Source organism: Henckelia pumila, chromosome 2 (genome assembly GCF_033568475.1).
Source record: "Henckelia pumila isolate YLH828 chromosome 2, ASM3356847v2, whole genome shotgun sequence".
In the NCBI taxonomy this organism is placed as follows: domain Eukaryota; kingdom Viridiplantae; phylum Streptophyta; class Magnoliopsida; order Lamiales; family Gesneriaceae; genus Henckelia; species Henckelia pumila.
In genome coordinates, this window is record NC_133121.1 from 92,085,690 (window position 1) to 92,102,513 (window position 16,824).

Sequence of the window (16,824 nt, forward strand, 5' to 3'; positions counted from 1 at the left end):
TAGCCATTTTATTAATCAAATACTGAACAATTATTACTCCTAGCTAGAAATATAAAGTACAATTCTACATCTAGTAAATTTATTGCGTGATATATAAAAATACTAGAGTATTTTTTGGTTTGAATTTTAATTTAGTTTTCGTTAAAAATGATGATGTCATGAGAGAAGGTAATTTCCGAAGAAAATTTGGCACGAGAGCCTATTCGGGTCCAGGTTTTTGTATTAGCATTTACGGTCGTGCAAATACAATGTATGAAATATATTTGATAATTTTTTTAATTTGAAATGAAAGTACATAACTGCCTTATAATATTTTTACAAATGAATTGTATGATTTCAGCTTATATATATTTTTTACTTTCATAATACTTTTCCATCTGTATATTGCTATTAATATAAAAAACTATAATTCAATAAATTTAATAATGTTTGAAGCCAAGATATGATTCTCTTTTTGTTTTATTTTGAAAAATTTATTTTTGACTTAATTTTATTTTGAAATGTAAATCCATATTTATTAGACTTCCTAAAAAAATGACAAATCATGAGGACCACTAGACCAGTAGGCCTCATGAGGATAAAATAAAGTTGGAAAATTATACATATTAATTCCGAAGACTCGGGGAGAGGGTAAAGTCCAAAGACTCGGGGCTAGTCAATTGCAATCAAACAATTTATCTATTTTAAAAATAATCGAAATAGTTAATGTATAAAATTCTCTATCAGATAATCCAAAAGTATTATTAAGAGAACGCGATTCGAATTTGAACTCCATTCAGTTCAATAATTCTCGAGTCCTAATATTAGTAATTTTTTTTAATAAAAAAATTCGATTTATGTGAGATAGGTTGACCTTTATCCACCCAAAATTGATATGTGAGATAGTTTTATGTAAGGGTGTTCAAACTTTGGATAAAACAAAAAAAAAACCGTAAATCCAAGGCTTCTGCTATGATCCACCGGGTGAATATCACCCGGTGAATCTGGACCGTTCATGGGGCCCGGGCCCCATGAACGATAGATGCTGCACTGGGTGAAATTCACCCGATGCAGCATAGAAAGAGCCTAAATCCAAACCGAAAAAATTAAACATCGAACTGAACCAAATATCAAATTTTGAAATTTGATATTTCATTAAATTAATAATTTATTTATATATATATATATATATATATATATATTTATATTTATAATATATATTTTATGAGATGATATTTAGTGAATGAAAGATCATTTTTAATAATTTTTAGTTGATTATTGTTTATTTACGTCATTTAAACTTTGAATTTAAAGGTTTTTACAAATAAATTATGTAAAATTATAACCTATTATATTTTAAAATATATTTATATTATTAATAAAAATAATTTTATCAAAATCAAATTAACCGACTGAAATAAATAATAATCGAACCGTTATGGTAAAAAACCGAACTAGAGGAAAACGATTCAGATATTGGATTATAAATTTCTAAAACCGACAAAACCGAAATAAAATCCCAAAAACCAAACTGACTAATGAAAACCCCTAGTTTCATTTAAGTTTTTTGTGTTACAAAAAAATCGTATGTTTCACTTTATCGAATTAGTGTCTTGTGAGACGGTCTCATAGATCTTTAGTCAAACACACTCATATTTAAAAATTACAATAAAGAGTTATATTTTGACACAAAAATAATATATTATCATGGATAACTCAATTAAGATATATGTCTCACAAAATTTATCGGTTAGAACCTCTCACGAGAATTTCTGTGTACTTTGATTTATTTTTTTTTTATTAAGAGGGTGGGGGTTGTGGATGTTGAACCTATGTGGTGCGATTGGACCAAGGGGTCGTTGGGGTATGTTTTAGTGTATAATTATGATTACATTAAACTTTAAAGATAAAACAACAATTTAATTAATATCTGCAAGATTAATAATATTAGAAATTCTCGAGCTCAAGCACTCAAAGCTGAGAAAGCAAAGATCGACTCAAATTTGGCCAAGTTATTTGCACACAGTGGTCGATTCGATTGCAAACCTATGTCTCAAAAGAATTCAATTTAAAAAAAATTCATTTTGCAAAATATCATCATACATGAAATACAAAAACCCGCGATATAATATATAATAAAATTTGACGATAAAATAGATGTAAATATCAATATACACGACACTTGACGTACATATGACATTATTCTGGAAATTATGATAAATGAAGACTTGCTATATTTTAAAAATTCAAAATAACTTTGAAAAATATAGTATTAGTTTGCAGATCTTTTACATGTGAATTATTAATATCACTTTCAACAAACTAATAAGATAAGCCTGCCTTTCCGCCAATACTTGCCAGAATGACTCTTGAATCTTTACTTTGAACAGTGTAACAATTTCTTCGATTGTTACATGGGTGCAACATGGAAAGATTTCTTCCTAGTTCTCATTCTCATCTCCCCGAATTTCTCTGCATCTTCAAGTTCGACGGAAATCATAAATTCGATTCAAAGTCTCAAAGATGGCGAGACCATTGTTTCGTCCGGTGGGATGTTTGAACTGGGATTCTTTAGCCCAGCAAATTCAAAGAATCGTTACGTGGGCATATGGTACCACGGGATCCCGGTTCAAACAATAGTTTGGGTGGCAAACAGAGAGAGTCCACTCACAAATCAAGCAGGTGTCTTGAAGGTCATGCAGCCAGGCCTTTTAGTAGTTCTTGTTAATGACACTGGTGAAGCTGTGTGGTCTTCCAAGAGATCATCAAGATCGGCGCATACGCCCGTTACGCAGTTGTTGGATTCGGGAAATCTTGTCCTGAAAGATGCTGAGGCTGATGATAGGGAAGAGAACTATCTGTGGCAGAGTTTCGATCATCCATCTGATACATATTTGCCAGGCATGAAGTTTGGGTGGAATTTTGTGACTGGCGTAGAGGCGTACCTTGCTGCATGGAAGACCGATGATGATCCTGCTCCAGGAGATTTTACAAATCACTTGGAACTCGAGGGATACCCGCAACTCGTCTTGCGGAGAAACGCCACAAAAGTTGCACGATATGGACCTTGGAATGGCATTTTCTTTAGTGGACTTCCGGCCGTAAGAGGGAACCCCGTGTATTCTTTGCATTTTGTGATGGATAAGAATATTGGGGTGTATTATCAAGAAAATCTCTACGACATGTCGGTTCTTCGGAGGCTTACGTTGAATTCAAGTGGATTTGGGGAGAGGCTTACATGGGTGAACCGAACACAGAAGTGGGAAGTTCGTATTTCTAGGCCATCAGATAATTGTGATAGTTATAGCCTTTGTGGGGCTTATGGGATATGTTATATCGAAAATATTCCGGCGTGCGATTGTCTGGATAGATTCGTGCCAAAAGATTCAGAGGGTTGGATCAAAACAGATTGGTCGAGCGGATGCATTCGAAGGACGAACTTGAGTTGCCAAGGGGATGGATTTATAAAGTACTCAAGGATCAAACTACCAGATGCCCAAAATTCATGGTTCAATGACACTATGAGGCTTAAAGAATGTGCAGTGGAATGCTTAAAGAATTGTTCATGTATGGCTTACACACAATTGAATATAAGCAGTGGGAGTGGATGTCTTCTGTGGTTTGGTGAGTTGGTTGATATCAGATCTTTGAGTGCAGATGGACTGGATATCTACATCAGAATGGCATCTTCTGAATTATTAGGTAATTTTCATATACAACTTAAATTATAATTTAAATTATTATTTGAACTGCACAAACCAAATTGAATTAACCAATCCATAATACAAAAAAAAAAAAAAAAAAAAAAAAAGAACCGAAATAAAAAGATTTGGTTTTCGGAAAAAGGCATTGGAAAAAACCAAAATGCCGAACAGAAATCGGACTAATTGCATACATTACCCTCATGAGGTTGCTGAAAACCTCCTATAACTGTTGACTCCATGTGTTTTCAAATTTTGAGCACAAATATCCCTGAAAATTTTTTACGGACAAAGGAGTAAAAACTCAAATATTGAAAACACGGGGATGTATTCGTTCAAGATTTGAAAACACAAGAAGTCAATAGATCATTCTTTTTTCATAGGAGATTTTTATCAATCTCGTAATTTCATAAGGGTGGTGTGATGCATGCAATTAACCCACATAAATTTACCAAAATAAATCAAACTGTACGGACCATTACACACCTATAATTTGCATGACATAAATCTCATATGAAAAGAAATCAAGCTAAACATTGTTTGTTATTTAATAATGGAAATCTTAAGATTTGAAGGCAATTAAATCATTGAACCGTAACTAGTCTCACACACACTGCAGACTCCAGCGTAAAGAAGAGAAGAATACTTATCTCGAGTTTAGCATCAGTGATGGGAATAATTCTTCTGGCTCTGAGCCTCATCCTTTATATTCGAAAGACCAATAAAGATTCAACCAAGGCTGAAGAAGGTGAGGCAAAAGTGGTGTCTAATGCTTAACAACTATAATAAGAGAGCAATAAAAGTTCTTAATATGATCATTCATTCTTTTCTTGTGATAAATTTTATATCATCATATTTTATGTAGGAGGAAAATACAACGAAAACAAACACAAAGAGTTAGAGCTACCTTTATTCAAATTAGCCACAATTCTCAAAGCTACCAATTGTTTTTCCATCGAAAACAAACTTGGGGAAGGAGGTTTCGGACCTGTTTACAAGGTAAAAATTTCCTCAAGACTCAGATATGTAAAAAAAAATATTAGACTAAAAGAGAGAAACACGTAGAATAAGTTCATTTTCAATTCATGGTTTGCTAGAAAAACCATAAAGATTATGTATTTCACAGCGTGTATTCTGATCTTAGGGCATACTTGAAGGGGGAGAAGAAATTGCTGTGAAATGTTTATCGAGAACCTCTACTCAAGGGATCGATGAATTCAAGAATGAAGTGATCTGTATTGCCAAACTTCAGCACCGAAATCTCGTGAGGCTTCTAGGATGCTGCATTCAAAAAGACGAATATATGTTGATATATGAATACATGCCCAACAAAAGTCTGGATCTGATTTTATTTGGTAAGTATCATACTTGTAGTACATATCACCGTCATTAGGAAATTCACGATGCATTTGAAGTAGATATGTGACTCTTGAAAATGAAATTGATCGAACTAAAATCATCTCATCAACACCGACATGATAACCAAATTATCATTGCCAGACGAAACAACCGGTGATTTGCTAGATTGGCCACATCGTTTCCATATCATCAATGGAATAGCCAGGGGACTTTTGTATCTACATCAAGATTCCAGATTGAGGATTATTCATCGAGATCTCAAAGCCAGCAACATATTGCTGGATTCAGACATGAACCCAAAGATTTCGGATTTTGGAACAGCCAGAAGTTTCGGAGGCAATGAGACCGAAGCTCAGACACACCGAGTTGTGGGGACATAGTAATAAGAATCTTAATCAATGGCTTGAATATATTCTTCTTTCACTTGTTGCCACACTGTTTTCTGATACACACACAATTTGCAGTGGCTACATGTCTCCAGAGTATGTAGTTGATGGTATATTCTCTGTGAAATCAGACGTCTTCAGCTTTGGGGTACTAGTACTAGAAATCGTTAGTGGGAAGAGAAACAGAGGATTTTCACATAGTGATCATCATCTGAACCTTCTTGGACATGTAAGTTACTTGTATCTCAATTAATCAGCATACAACTCCTGTCGAATATGACGCTTATTGAAACTGTAATCAGGCATGGACCCTTTACAAAGAAGAAAGATCCCATGAAGTAGCGGAAGCGTCTCTACGAAATCCTCAAAACTTAGCTCAAGTGATAAGGTCGATCCATGTTGGCCTATTGTGTGTGCAGCAGAACCCTGAAGATAGACCAAGCATGTCTTCGGTGGTTTTGATGTTGGGTAACGAAGGCATGTTACCTGAAGCTAAACAGCCTGGTTTCTTCACAGAAAGACAGCCCATTGTTTCTCAAAATTCAACGACCACGAACGCAACAAATTCATCAAATCAATTTACCATCACCGTTTTGGATCCCCGATAGGAAATCTGTTTAGGTTGTGTTTGCAGCTATGGATTTCGATCATAGTTTTATTGTTTACAATGAAACAATAAATTAATTAAATCTTAAATTCACAACTTACACGTTACTTATACAAATTAAAAAGAATTTCAAGAGACACCATTATTGGAAAACATTTGAAACTTATCTAAGCTAATCAACAAATATACAACAAAAAAAATAGAAATAAACTGAATAACATTATGATAGCAATGGAATAGAAAGAAACTGGAATATATCCAATGTGCTCAAATTAATAACTCAAGTTACTCAACAATCATGTTTCATTCTAGTTACCAAATTTTGATGCCCAAATTTAGTCCAAATGTAATCCCTTTCGACAAAATCCATAATTTTCATTCTACGGAGTTATCATCGTTTATTGCACTCCTTTCTTGAAGATAATCCTACAAAATTAACAATTCTTTTTAACTTTCAAAGGACACTTTGTTTGTTTTATGTAAGTTGCTGTCACAGGATCACAAAAAAGCAATATTCCAAAAACAACTCTCGAAATCGAATGCAAATCACCATTTATCAAAATGCGAGGGATATACGTTTTCCATTATATATACTAGCCGCAACGCATACGCATTGCGTGTGTAACTTTATATACATATATTATTTTCTGTGTGTATATAATATAGATTTATTTTTTAAAGTATTTGATTTAATATGATTTTTTTATTTTTGCAATTGATAATTTTGTGTAGTTTTTTTAAGAAAAAAAAAATTAAGGATGAGCATACCAAGAGACCACTATGGTACTCTTACTTTATATATAGTATAAATATATATATATATATATATATATATATATATATTACTTTCATAATACTTTTCCATCTGTATATTGCTATTTTATTAAACACTATTATTTAAAAAAAAAACACTATTAGTGTTGCATATACGTTTGTGTATAAAATAAAAGATATAATGTAAATGTAATAATGTTTGAAGCCACCAAATAAGTCTTTTTTTTCCCCTTGAAATTTAAAGCCAGACTTCCTTAAATAATTGACAAATCACATTACATTTTATATATAAAGACAAAAAAAAAAAAGTTGGAAATTATTTATATAAAGTCCAAAGAGTCGGGCAGAGGGTCAAGTCAATTACATTTTTTTTTTTTTTGCGATCAAGTCAATTGCATTCAATAAATTATAAAGTCTAAAGACTCGGGAAGAGGCTCAAGTCAATGGCAATCAAATAATTTATCTATTTAAAAATAATCATAAAAAATTAAACTGTGTTCATCGATTAAGATAGGAAATAAATGTATGAAATTTACTATAAGATAATCAAAAAAGTATTCATAAACTTTGCGTTTCGAATGTTCAATTCTGTAATTGTTGACTCCTGTATATATTAACTAAAAACAAATACATCTATTATAACACAGTCTCGTGAATCTATATTCTTGAACTGAATTGATCCGATTCATATTTATACTAAAAAATAATATTTTGGACAATAAAAAATATTAATTTTTAATAAGTTAGATGGAATATCCTTATCATAAAATTTCGTTGGAATTTTTGTGTTAAAAAATTGTATGTTTTGGTTGTTGGCATAAAAATACGTTAGTGGACCCTCTCATCAAAAAAAAAATGTCAGTATTATATTTTTAATATTTTGTACTTGAAAAAAAACACGTGGATGCAGAAAATTTTTTTTGATAAATGAAGGCTTAATATATTTTAAAAATTCTACATAACTATTAAAAATATATAGTAATTAAAAATATAGTAGTATTAGTTGCAAATCTTTTTTCCTTTGTTTTTTTGGTGGGGAGTTGGTAGAGGATGAGTTCAGTTGGGAGAGGTGACCAGGCAAGAGAAGTTCGTTGATGGATGCAACATGGAAAGGTTTCTTCCTACTTGTGATTCTCATCTCCCTGAATTTCTCTATATCTTCCTGTTCGACGGACATCATAAATTCGATTCGAAGCGTTAGAGATGGTGAGACCATTGTTTCGTCCGGTGGGATGTTTGAACTGGGATTCTTTAGCCCAGGAAATTCCAAGAATCGTTATGTGGGCATATGGTACTACGGAATCCCTATTAAAACAATAGTTTGGGTGGCAAATAGAGAAAGTCCACTCACAAATCAGGCAGGTGTCTTGAAGGTTATGGAGCCAGGACTTTTAGTTCTTGTTAATGACACTGCAGGTGAAGCTGTGTGGTCTTCCAAGAGATCAAGATCGGTGCAGACGCCCGTTGCGCAGTTGCTGGATTCTGGGAATCTTGTCCTGAAAGATGCCGAGGCTGATGATACGGAAGAGAATTATATCTGGCAGACTTATGATCATCCAACTGATACATATCTACCAGGGATGAAGTTCGGGTGGAATTTTGTAACTGGTGCACAAGTGTACCTTGAAGCATGGAAGGCCAATGATGATCCAGCTCCAGGAGAGTTTACGTATGACTTGGAACTCACAGGATATCCGCAAGTAGTCTTGCGAAGGAATACCTTGGAAATCACTAGATATGGACCTTGGAATGGCATTTTCTTTAGTGGATTTCCAGACGTGAGAAGGAACCCCGCCTATTCTTCGGATTTTGTGATGGATAAGAACGGGGTATATTATCAAGAAAAGCTCTTCGACATGTCAGTTGTTCGGAGGCTTACGTTGAATTCAAGTGGAGTTGTGCAGAGGCTAACGTGGGTAAATAGAACGCAGACGTGGGAAGTTTATACGAATAGACCAGCAGATAATTGTGATAGTTATAGTCATTGTGGTGCTTATGGGATATGTTATATTCAAAATATTCCAGCATGCAGTTGTCTGGATAGATTCGTGCCAAAAGATTCAGAGGGTTGGATCAAAACAGATTGGTCAAATGGATGCATTCGAAGGACAAACTTGAGTTGCCAAGGGGATGGATTTATAAAGTACTCAAAGATCAAACTCCCAGATGCCCAAAATTCATGGTTCAACGACGCTATGACGCTTAAAGAATGTGCAGTGGAATGCTTAAAGAATTGCTCCTGTACGGCGTACACACAATTAAATATAAGCAATGGGAGTGGATGTATTGTTTGGTTTGGTGAGTTGGTTGATATCAGATCTCTGAGTACAGATGGACAGGATATCTACATCAGAATGGCATCATCTGAAATAGGTAAGATTTCAGATCAAACTTACAAATAATGCTCAATATCTGTCGATCTTTAGCAGATTCTATATTTCTTTGTCTGGAGATATCCTTTTGCATGACATGATTCTCGAAATCCTAAGATTTGAAGCTAAACATTGTTCATTATTCAATGGAAATCTTAAGATTTGAAAGCAAAATTCACAATTATCATCACAACTGTGCGAGCATTTTTCCGTAACTAGTGTCACATACATTGCAGACTCTAGAGTAATGAAGAGAAGAATACTTATCGCTAGTTTAACATCAGTGATGGGAATGATTCTTCTGGCTCTGATCCTCTTCCTGTATATTCGAAAGACGAATATAGATTCAACCAAGGATGAACAAGGTGAGGCAAAAGTGGCGTAAAGAAAGTAATAAATGTTCATAATATATTCATTCATTCTTTTCTTGTGATAAATTTTATATCATCATGTTTTATGTAGGAGGGAAATACAACGAAAGCAAAGACAAAGAGTTAGAGCTACCTTTCTTCAAAGTAGCTACAATTCTCAAAGCTACCAATTGTTTTTCCATCGAAAACAAGCTTGGGGAAGGAGGTTTTGGACCTGTTTATAAGGTAAAAAATTCCCCAGACTCAGATATGTACAAAAAAAAATTAGGAAAATAAAAAAAAGAAGAGAAAAACGTAGAATAAGCTCATTCCTAATTCATAGTTTGCTTGAAAAACCAAAATGATAATGTTATAGGTAACCTTATTCGATCAAACATGGGTACTGGTGAACTTCACATGCGCATTTTCTGATCTTAGGGCATGCTTGAAGGGGGAGAAGAAATTGCTGTGAAATGTTTATCAAGAACCTCTACCCAAGGGATCGATGAATTCAAGAATGAAGTGATCTTTATTGCCAAACTTCAGCACCGAAATCTTGTGAGGCTTCTAGGATGCTGCATTCAAAAAGACGAAAATATGTTGATATATGAATACATGCCAAACAAAAGTCTTGATATTATTTTATTTGGTGAGTATCATACTTGTAGCATATATGACCGTCATTAAGAAATTCACCATGCATTCGAAGTAGCGACACAATTCTAAGCTTACGTGACATGATACCAAATTATCATTGCCAGATGAAACAACCAGTGATTTGCTAGATTGGCCAAAACGTTTCCATATCATCAATGGAATAGCCAGGGGACTTTTGTATCTTCATCAAGATTCCAGATTGAGGATTATTCATCGAGATCTCAAAACCAGTAACATATTGCTGGATTCAGACATGAACCCAAAGATTTCGGACTTTGGAACGGCCAGAAGTTTCGGAGGCAATGAGACTGAAGCTAAGACACGCCGAGTTGTGGGAACATAGTAATAAGAATCTTAATCAATGGCTTGAATATATTCTTCTTTCACTTCTTGCCACACTGTCTTCTGATACACCACAATTTGCAGTGGCTACATGTCTCCAGAGTATGCAGTTGATGGGATCTTCTCTGCCAAATCAGACGTCTTCAGCTTTGGGGTACTAGTACTAGAAATCGTTAGTGGGAAGAGAAACAGAGGATTTTCACATAGTGATCATCATCTGAACCTTCTCGGCCATGTAAGCTGTGTCTCCATTAATCAGCAAACAACTCCCATCAATATTATATTTATTGAATAGAAGTCTTGAAATTGTGATCAGGCATGGACCCTTTACAAAGAAGAAAGATCACATGAAGTAGCGGAAGCCTTTCTACAAAATCCTCAAGACTTGGCCCAAGTGATAAGGTTGATCCATGTTGGTCTATTGTGTGTGCAGAAGAAGCCTGAAGATAGACCAAGCATGTCCTCGGTGGTTTTGATGTTGGGTAATGAAGGCACATTACCCGAAGCCAAACAACCTGGTTTCTTCACAGAAAGAGAGCCCATTGTTTCTCAAAATTCAACAACCACGCATGCAACAAATTCAACAAATCAACTCACAGTCACCATTTTAGATCCCAGATAGGAAATCTGTTATGTTGCAATGCTATTGTTTATGCACTTGAGTCTTTTATTTGTCGCATGTGTTTTTTTGACCAATGAGCCTGTAAAGTTTCATCTCTGCATATGCATTTAGATGGAGAAGTCAGAAATAGACTAGGGATCCAACCAAATCGAACCGGCTCACAAGTTTTTTCGTATTCAAAATTATTGAATTCGAGTTCAACTCGACATGTTCAAATATTTTTTAGCCGAATTCGAGCCCTAATTATTTTCTTCAAAAGTATTTTTCAAGCAATTATCTTCAATAAGTAGTTCGAATAGCTAGCGAACATGCTCCTATGTTTTGAGCAAACTCGAGCAAAAAATATTTAACTAATTCAATTTTGTGCATTTACACCCCTAAATTTAAGATATTAGACTTTTTAGAAAACTAAGAATCTCAGCATATCATAATTCATAAGCCAAACTATTTTATTATATCAAACAAACATTTGGAATACATTTAAAACTTGTCTAAGCTTATCGAGAAATATACAACAGCGAAATAGAAAGAAACTGAATAACATTATGATAGCAGTGGAATAGAAAGAAAATGGAATATATCCAACGAACTCAAAGTAATAACTCAACAATCATGTTTCATCCTAGCTACCAAATTTTGATATCCAAATTCATCAGTCAAAAGGTAATCGCTTTCAACAAAATCAATAATTTTCATTCTACTGAGTTATCATCGTTTATTGCACTCCTTTCTTGAAGACAATCCTACAAAATTAACAATTCTTTCAACTTTCAAAGCACACTTTGTTTGTTTTATGTAACTGCTGTCACAGGATCACAAAAAAAGCAATATTAAAAACAACCCTTGAAATCGAAGGCAAATCACCATTTAACAAAATGCGAGTGATATTGAAATCACTTTGCTTAGTTTGGGCATATTGCTGATTAATCTACATTACAATGCTCAAACAAACAAGCAAACCCAAAAAGAACTATTTTCAAACACAAAAGGAAAAGAAAACATGAGAAATTAGAAATAGGTTTTACCCTAAAAATTCATACTTCAATTCTCGAACTTTTTGGTTTTTGAATCTTCTTTCCTTTTATTTTTACCCCAGTTCTCTTGGAGAGAAGAAACCGGGCAGTAATTTTTTCTAATTTAGTTCAATTCATTTTTTATTTTTATTTTTTGGTTTAATAATTTTTCTTCTTTTTTTTTGAGTGAATAATTTTTCAATTTTAGGTATTAATGGTTGCATCTACCATCAAAAATCCAAAATATTGAATTTTCGTTCTAAGTTTTATTTTTATAGTACGGGAAAAAGATGATTCCGACGTGAGAAAAAGATCTATCTCCAAACTGAGAAGATTTCTTGGAGCAACCAATATTCTCGAAAGTCATTATCCTAAGTAGGCAAGTGTTTTATGATAGTTTGTCTTGAAATATCCAGGCAAATGATTTGATTTACTATATCAAGTGAAAAATGCTTGTTCACGGGGATGGCCTGTGGGTGTGGGTATCATTTGTCTACGGAAAATGTTGTATGTTAAATTAAGTTATAAAATACATTTGAAATTATAAAATTATATTTGCATTATATTTAGCAAAATCCTTTCAAAAGTGCATTTACGATCATTTTATAATTCAAATACAATTTTTAATACAATGTGTAAGCCTCGTTGTATATGTAGTAATCCAGTATCATTTTACGTGATTAAAATATTAAATAAGATTAAAGGTTATGAGTCAAAAAAATCAAGTGATTAAACATTCGGAATCAAAGAATCAGAGTTCGGACCACCCGAAGATATCGGAACCACCGAAGTAGAGTTTGGAAGCACCGACGAGATCGGACGTTTCGAAAAGAGAACGGATCTTTTGAATTGGATCTCTGAACTTCTGAACTTAGGTTTCAATACATTGTTGACACGTCACTACATGCAGAGATCGAATCCATCGATCGTGGGATCGTATTGTCCGATCTCCGCCTATAAATAAGGCATCAGATTTCACATAGTGATATGTGTTTTGTGCATGTACTCTCAAAATCTTGTGTTTTTTTAGTGTTTCTAACCATATGATTGAGGACCGGGCTATAGTACTGTACCTTTGAGGTCATAGCGAAGTCGTGCTCGAGTTTTGGGCCTTTCACAACAAAAGGCTGACGACAGGCGCAGGTATGAGTCGGAACTCCTAGTAGCTATTGTGTAAGGCCCGAAAATATTAAATTATTAATTATGGAATTTGAGAATTAAATTCCATATTATGGGCTAATATTGATTTGAGAAGTTATGGACATGATAGATTTAATTGTCGAGCCGAAAATATTTAATTTGAGAATTTACGGATTTTGAGAATTAAATTCCGAGAATTTTTAAATTAAAAGAATAAATATTCGATTTGAATATTTATGGAATTTAAGATTAAATTCCATATTTCGGGAATTAATATGATTATTTCAAAGATGAAACCCGATCAGAAACTGATTTGTAAATATCGAAGTTTGAAGGGTTAAAATGCAGAAGGCCGGGATTATTCTATTAATCCGAATTTATTTAATTTTAATCCGAGAATATTTAATTTGGGAATATTTAGAGTTTTGATTTAAATTCTAATATTCTTAAATTATTTAGGATTGAAATTGAATTAAAAAGAAGGCCGAGGACTGAATTGCAATTAAGGAAGACTGGAGGGACTAAATTGCAATTTAGCAATATATATCCGATTATTACATATAATAATCAGAATTCATACGTGTAGTTCATTTGAGAATTCAGAAATTCTGAACAGAGCTCGAACTCCTTTCCTTTTCTTTAGATTTCGATTTTTTTCAAATGGTCGTAACGTTTGATCCGTTTGTCCGATTTCGATTCCGAAAAGTGTTCTGGAATCCTTGCAACGAGGCCTTCGAATTGATGTAAGTTTCTGAGTATTTCATGTATGTTTATGGATCGAAATATTACAGAAATCAGTAGGTTGATATATAATCATGTTCTTCAACTTGTATATGTTCCGATATCGAAACCGAATAGACGAACAACTATTGTTTGCATGAGATGTGAATTTCCAGCTTATGGTTCGAACTCTCATCCTTTTAATATGGCTGATTTATGATTTATGTTGGCTGGTTTAATATGTAAAAGAGTTTGAAAGGATTGAGACATTGTTCGGGTATCGAATTTGAGCCATTACGCCGTTGGTTTTGCGGTTTATGAATTCTGAGAATATGATGTTGTTGAGTTCGAGATTATGATGCTGAAATGACAATGATTTTAGTTGAATCAGTTAGATATATTGTTGGTTTGATATATATACATGAGTGTATATAAAGTTTGAATGATATCGATATTTCGTCGGTTACCGATTTTGAATCGCTACGCCGTCGATTGATGTTTTGAAGCCATTTTTGATAACCAATGAATGAACTAAGATGTTATTGAGATGTTGCTGATGATATAGCACTTTTATTCTTCGATTTCAGTCAAGTTTGGAAGACGAACGACGCATGACTCCAATTATGAACCGAAGAAGAAGAAGGGAGGTTTGAAATGCATTTGATCGAATATGTGTTGATGATTTTGACTCGATTCTGAAATGAATGTATTGAACGAAGCTTGATGTGAAGGTTTTGAGATTGCAGTTCAGATTTGAAGAATTCAGAACAGAAGAAATACGAAGGTAAAAGTCGACTACTACTTGAATGGGATTATAACTCGAGATGGTTTGTATCGAGTTTCCTAAATCACATACTTATTTGATTACTTGCTTTTATATGCTCTTCTATGAATTATGGAATGAGTCTTTGATGTTAATGAATGCTATTTTGTTGATATATGATGCATTCATCTTGTAAGGCTTGTTCTTTGATTTCGAAATGAACGGAAACGTTCGATTAGACGATTTGAGGAAGTATATATGTATGGCCTGGGTGGTTGACTTAGCCTAGCGTCTGAATTACATATATAGTGGCTTCAAAGTCTAGAGAAGTAAGATAAGTAACCCCACCTCGATCGGGAGAGTCGGTGGTTAGTTATGATATCTGCTTCTCGGGATCCCAACCGATGAAATGAGAGAATTTGTTAGAAAACCTTGTTTTAAAACATGCATTGTAGTTACTTTTATATCATGAATTTGATATATGCTTTGCTATGCATGTTTAGTTGCTTTTACTGGGAAATATATTTCTCATCGGAGTATATCCGGCTGTTGTTTTGTTTTGTATGTGTGCATTACAACAGGTGGGACAGGAGCTAGTCTGAGATGATGTGGATAGCTCGGGAGCGAGATTTAGCAAGTGTGGACTCGGGTTTAAGTGGAAGAATGATAGTGAGAATTACAGCAAACTTAACAAGAACATTAGAAACTTGTAAATGAGATTTTGACGTCTTGAATAGTTTGTAGTTTCTTGATATTTATGGGATTCATTTGATGTATTGAATTGCATGATTAGATGCTTGAAATCTTGTTCATGTAATTATACTAGTTCTAGATTTTATGGAACATATTTGATGTTGATTGATGATTTAGATCACTTGTTCCAAGTTGACAGCATGAAGAGTGTTCTGCAGAATTACTGGACCTGGTGCCCGCTCGATCGGGTGAGATGCACCGATCGAGCGCGGCATGGAAATATTGGAACCGAGAGCTTTGGAGTGTGGCTCGCTCGATCGGACGAAATCATCCGATCGAGCGAGGCCATTTGTGCTACAGACCGAGAGCAATAATTTCTTGCTCGCTTGATCGGGGAATTTTATCCTATCGAGCGAGGCTCCGATTTTTTTAAAAAAAAAAAAAAAAAAATTTTAGCTCTTGGTTTTAATATTCTAATTGATTTGTTTCATTAATAATTAGTTGCCCTAATACGAGATTAGCAACCCGAGGTCCTCACATATTGAGAGTAGTCTTTAACTTAGTTAAGGTTTCAGATGAGTAGTGGTGATATGGTATTCACTTAACTGCAGGCTTGGACCATAGACCATGTATACACTACATGTCTGGTAAGTACTGACTGATATATCCAGCTAAAAATGTATGTTTATATGTTGTATTTAATGTAAATATATTATGTTGGGCATGTATCTCCTTCGAGATAGTCATTCTAGTAGGGTCTCAGCCCTATACATTCAATATATGATCTTACACTGGGAACTGCAGTGATGACAGAAACTGAAGCTATGGTTAGGGATGGCAACGGGGCGGGTTTTTCCAAATCCGGGACCCGACCCGCCAAAAAAATTAGATCCAAACCCGGACCCGCCCCGCCTCTTTTTTGGACCCACCCCGCCTCAAAACCCGGCGGGTTCAACCCGGGTTTGGACCCGCGAACCCGTTTACATTTATTTTTTAATAAAATTAAATATATTATTATTTATAATATTATAAATATATTTATAGATACATATCTATTTATTTATATGAAATATATATATATTTATACGATATATACTGTACAAAAAAAAATTATACATATATGTAATTTACGATATATTACTGTATATAATATATTGTATATCTAAAATATATATACTATATATATATATATATACGGGTCCAGGGCGGGTCTGAGTGGACCCGCCCCAGACCCGTCTTCGGACCCGTTGACCTAGACCCGCCCCGCCCCAAAACCCGTTTGACCGGGTTTGAACTCGCACCATCCGGGGCGGGTTTAACATGGGGTCGGGTATTGTCATCCCAAG

At 34.2% G+C, this 16,824-nt stretch overlaps 2 protein-coding genes and 1 long non-coding RNA gene across 3 annotated transcripts; 2 read left to right on the forward strand and 1 right to left on the reverse strand.

Annotated features, from left to right (window-relative positions):
• The first annotated feature begins 2,303 nt into the window (after positions 1–2,303).
• On the forward strand, positions 2,304–6,065 carry LOC140885356 (G-type lectin S-receptor-like serine/threonine-protein kinase At4g27290). The gene is made up of 7 exons (XM_073292322.1): positions 2,304–3,681; positions 4,300–4,428; positions 4,546–4,679; positions 4,825–5,035; positions 5,181–5,418; positions 5,504–5,654; positions 5,728–6,065. Exons 1-7 carry the CDS (start codon positions 2,394–2,396, stop codon positions 6,031–6,033), a joined length of 2,457 nt encoding a protein of 818 aa, XP_073148423.1. The 5' UTR covers positions 2,304–2,393; the 3' UTR covers positions 6,034–6,065.
• A 1,745-nt stretch (positions 6,066–7,810) lies between these two features.
• Positions 7,811–11,159, forward strand: LOC140881886 (G-type lectin S-receptor-like serine/threonine-protein kinase At4g27290). Its single transcript, XM_073287526.1, has 7 exons — positions 7,811–9,179; positions 9,415–9,543; positions 9,641–9,774; positions 9,967–10,177; positions 10,290–10,527; positions 10,612–10,762; positions 10,844–11,159. Exons 1-7 carry the CDS (start codon positions 7,901–7,903, stop codon positions 11,147–11,149), a joined length of 2,448 nt encoding a protein of 815 aa, XP_073143627.1. The 5' UTR covers positions 7,811–7,900; the 3' UTR covers positions 11,150–11,159.
• Positions 9,378–10,408, reverse strand: LOC140881887 (uncharacterized). The gene is made up of 4 exons (XR_012150079.1): positions 10,191–10,408; positions 9,910–10,103; positions 9,683–9,763; positions 9,378–9,497 (listed from the first exon to the last, which is right to left on the reverse strand). It is a non-coding gene; the product is annotated as an uncharacterized lncRNA (long non-coding RNA).
• Positions 11,160–16,824: the final 5,665 nt, after the last annotated feature.

Coding starts and splice junctions, on each gene's coding strand:
- LOC140885356 (XM_073292322.1), top strand. CDS start 2,394: ATGGGTGCAACATGGAAAGATTTCTTCCTAGTTCTCATTCTCATCTCC. Junction 4,429..4,545: donor TTCAACCAAGGCTGAAGAAG/GTGAGGCAAAAG, acceptor TATTTTATGTAG/GAGGAAAATACAACGAAAAC. Junction 5,036..5,180: donor TCTGGATCTGATTTTATTTG/GTAAGTATCATA, acceptor TATCATTGCCAG/ACGAAACAACCGGTGATTTG.
- LOC140881886 (XM_073287526.1), top strand. CDS start 7,901: ATGGATGCAACATGGAAAGGTTTCTTCCTACTTGTGATTCTCATCTCC. Junction 9,180..9,414: donor AATGGCATCATCTGAAATAG/GTAAGATTTCAG, acceptor CATACATTGCAG/ACTCTAGAGTAATGAAGAGA. Junction 10,528..10,611: donor CGCCGAGTTGTGGGAACATA/GTAATAAGAATC, acceptor CACAATTTGCAG/TGGCTACATGTCTCCAGAGT.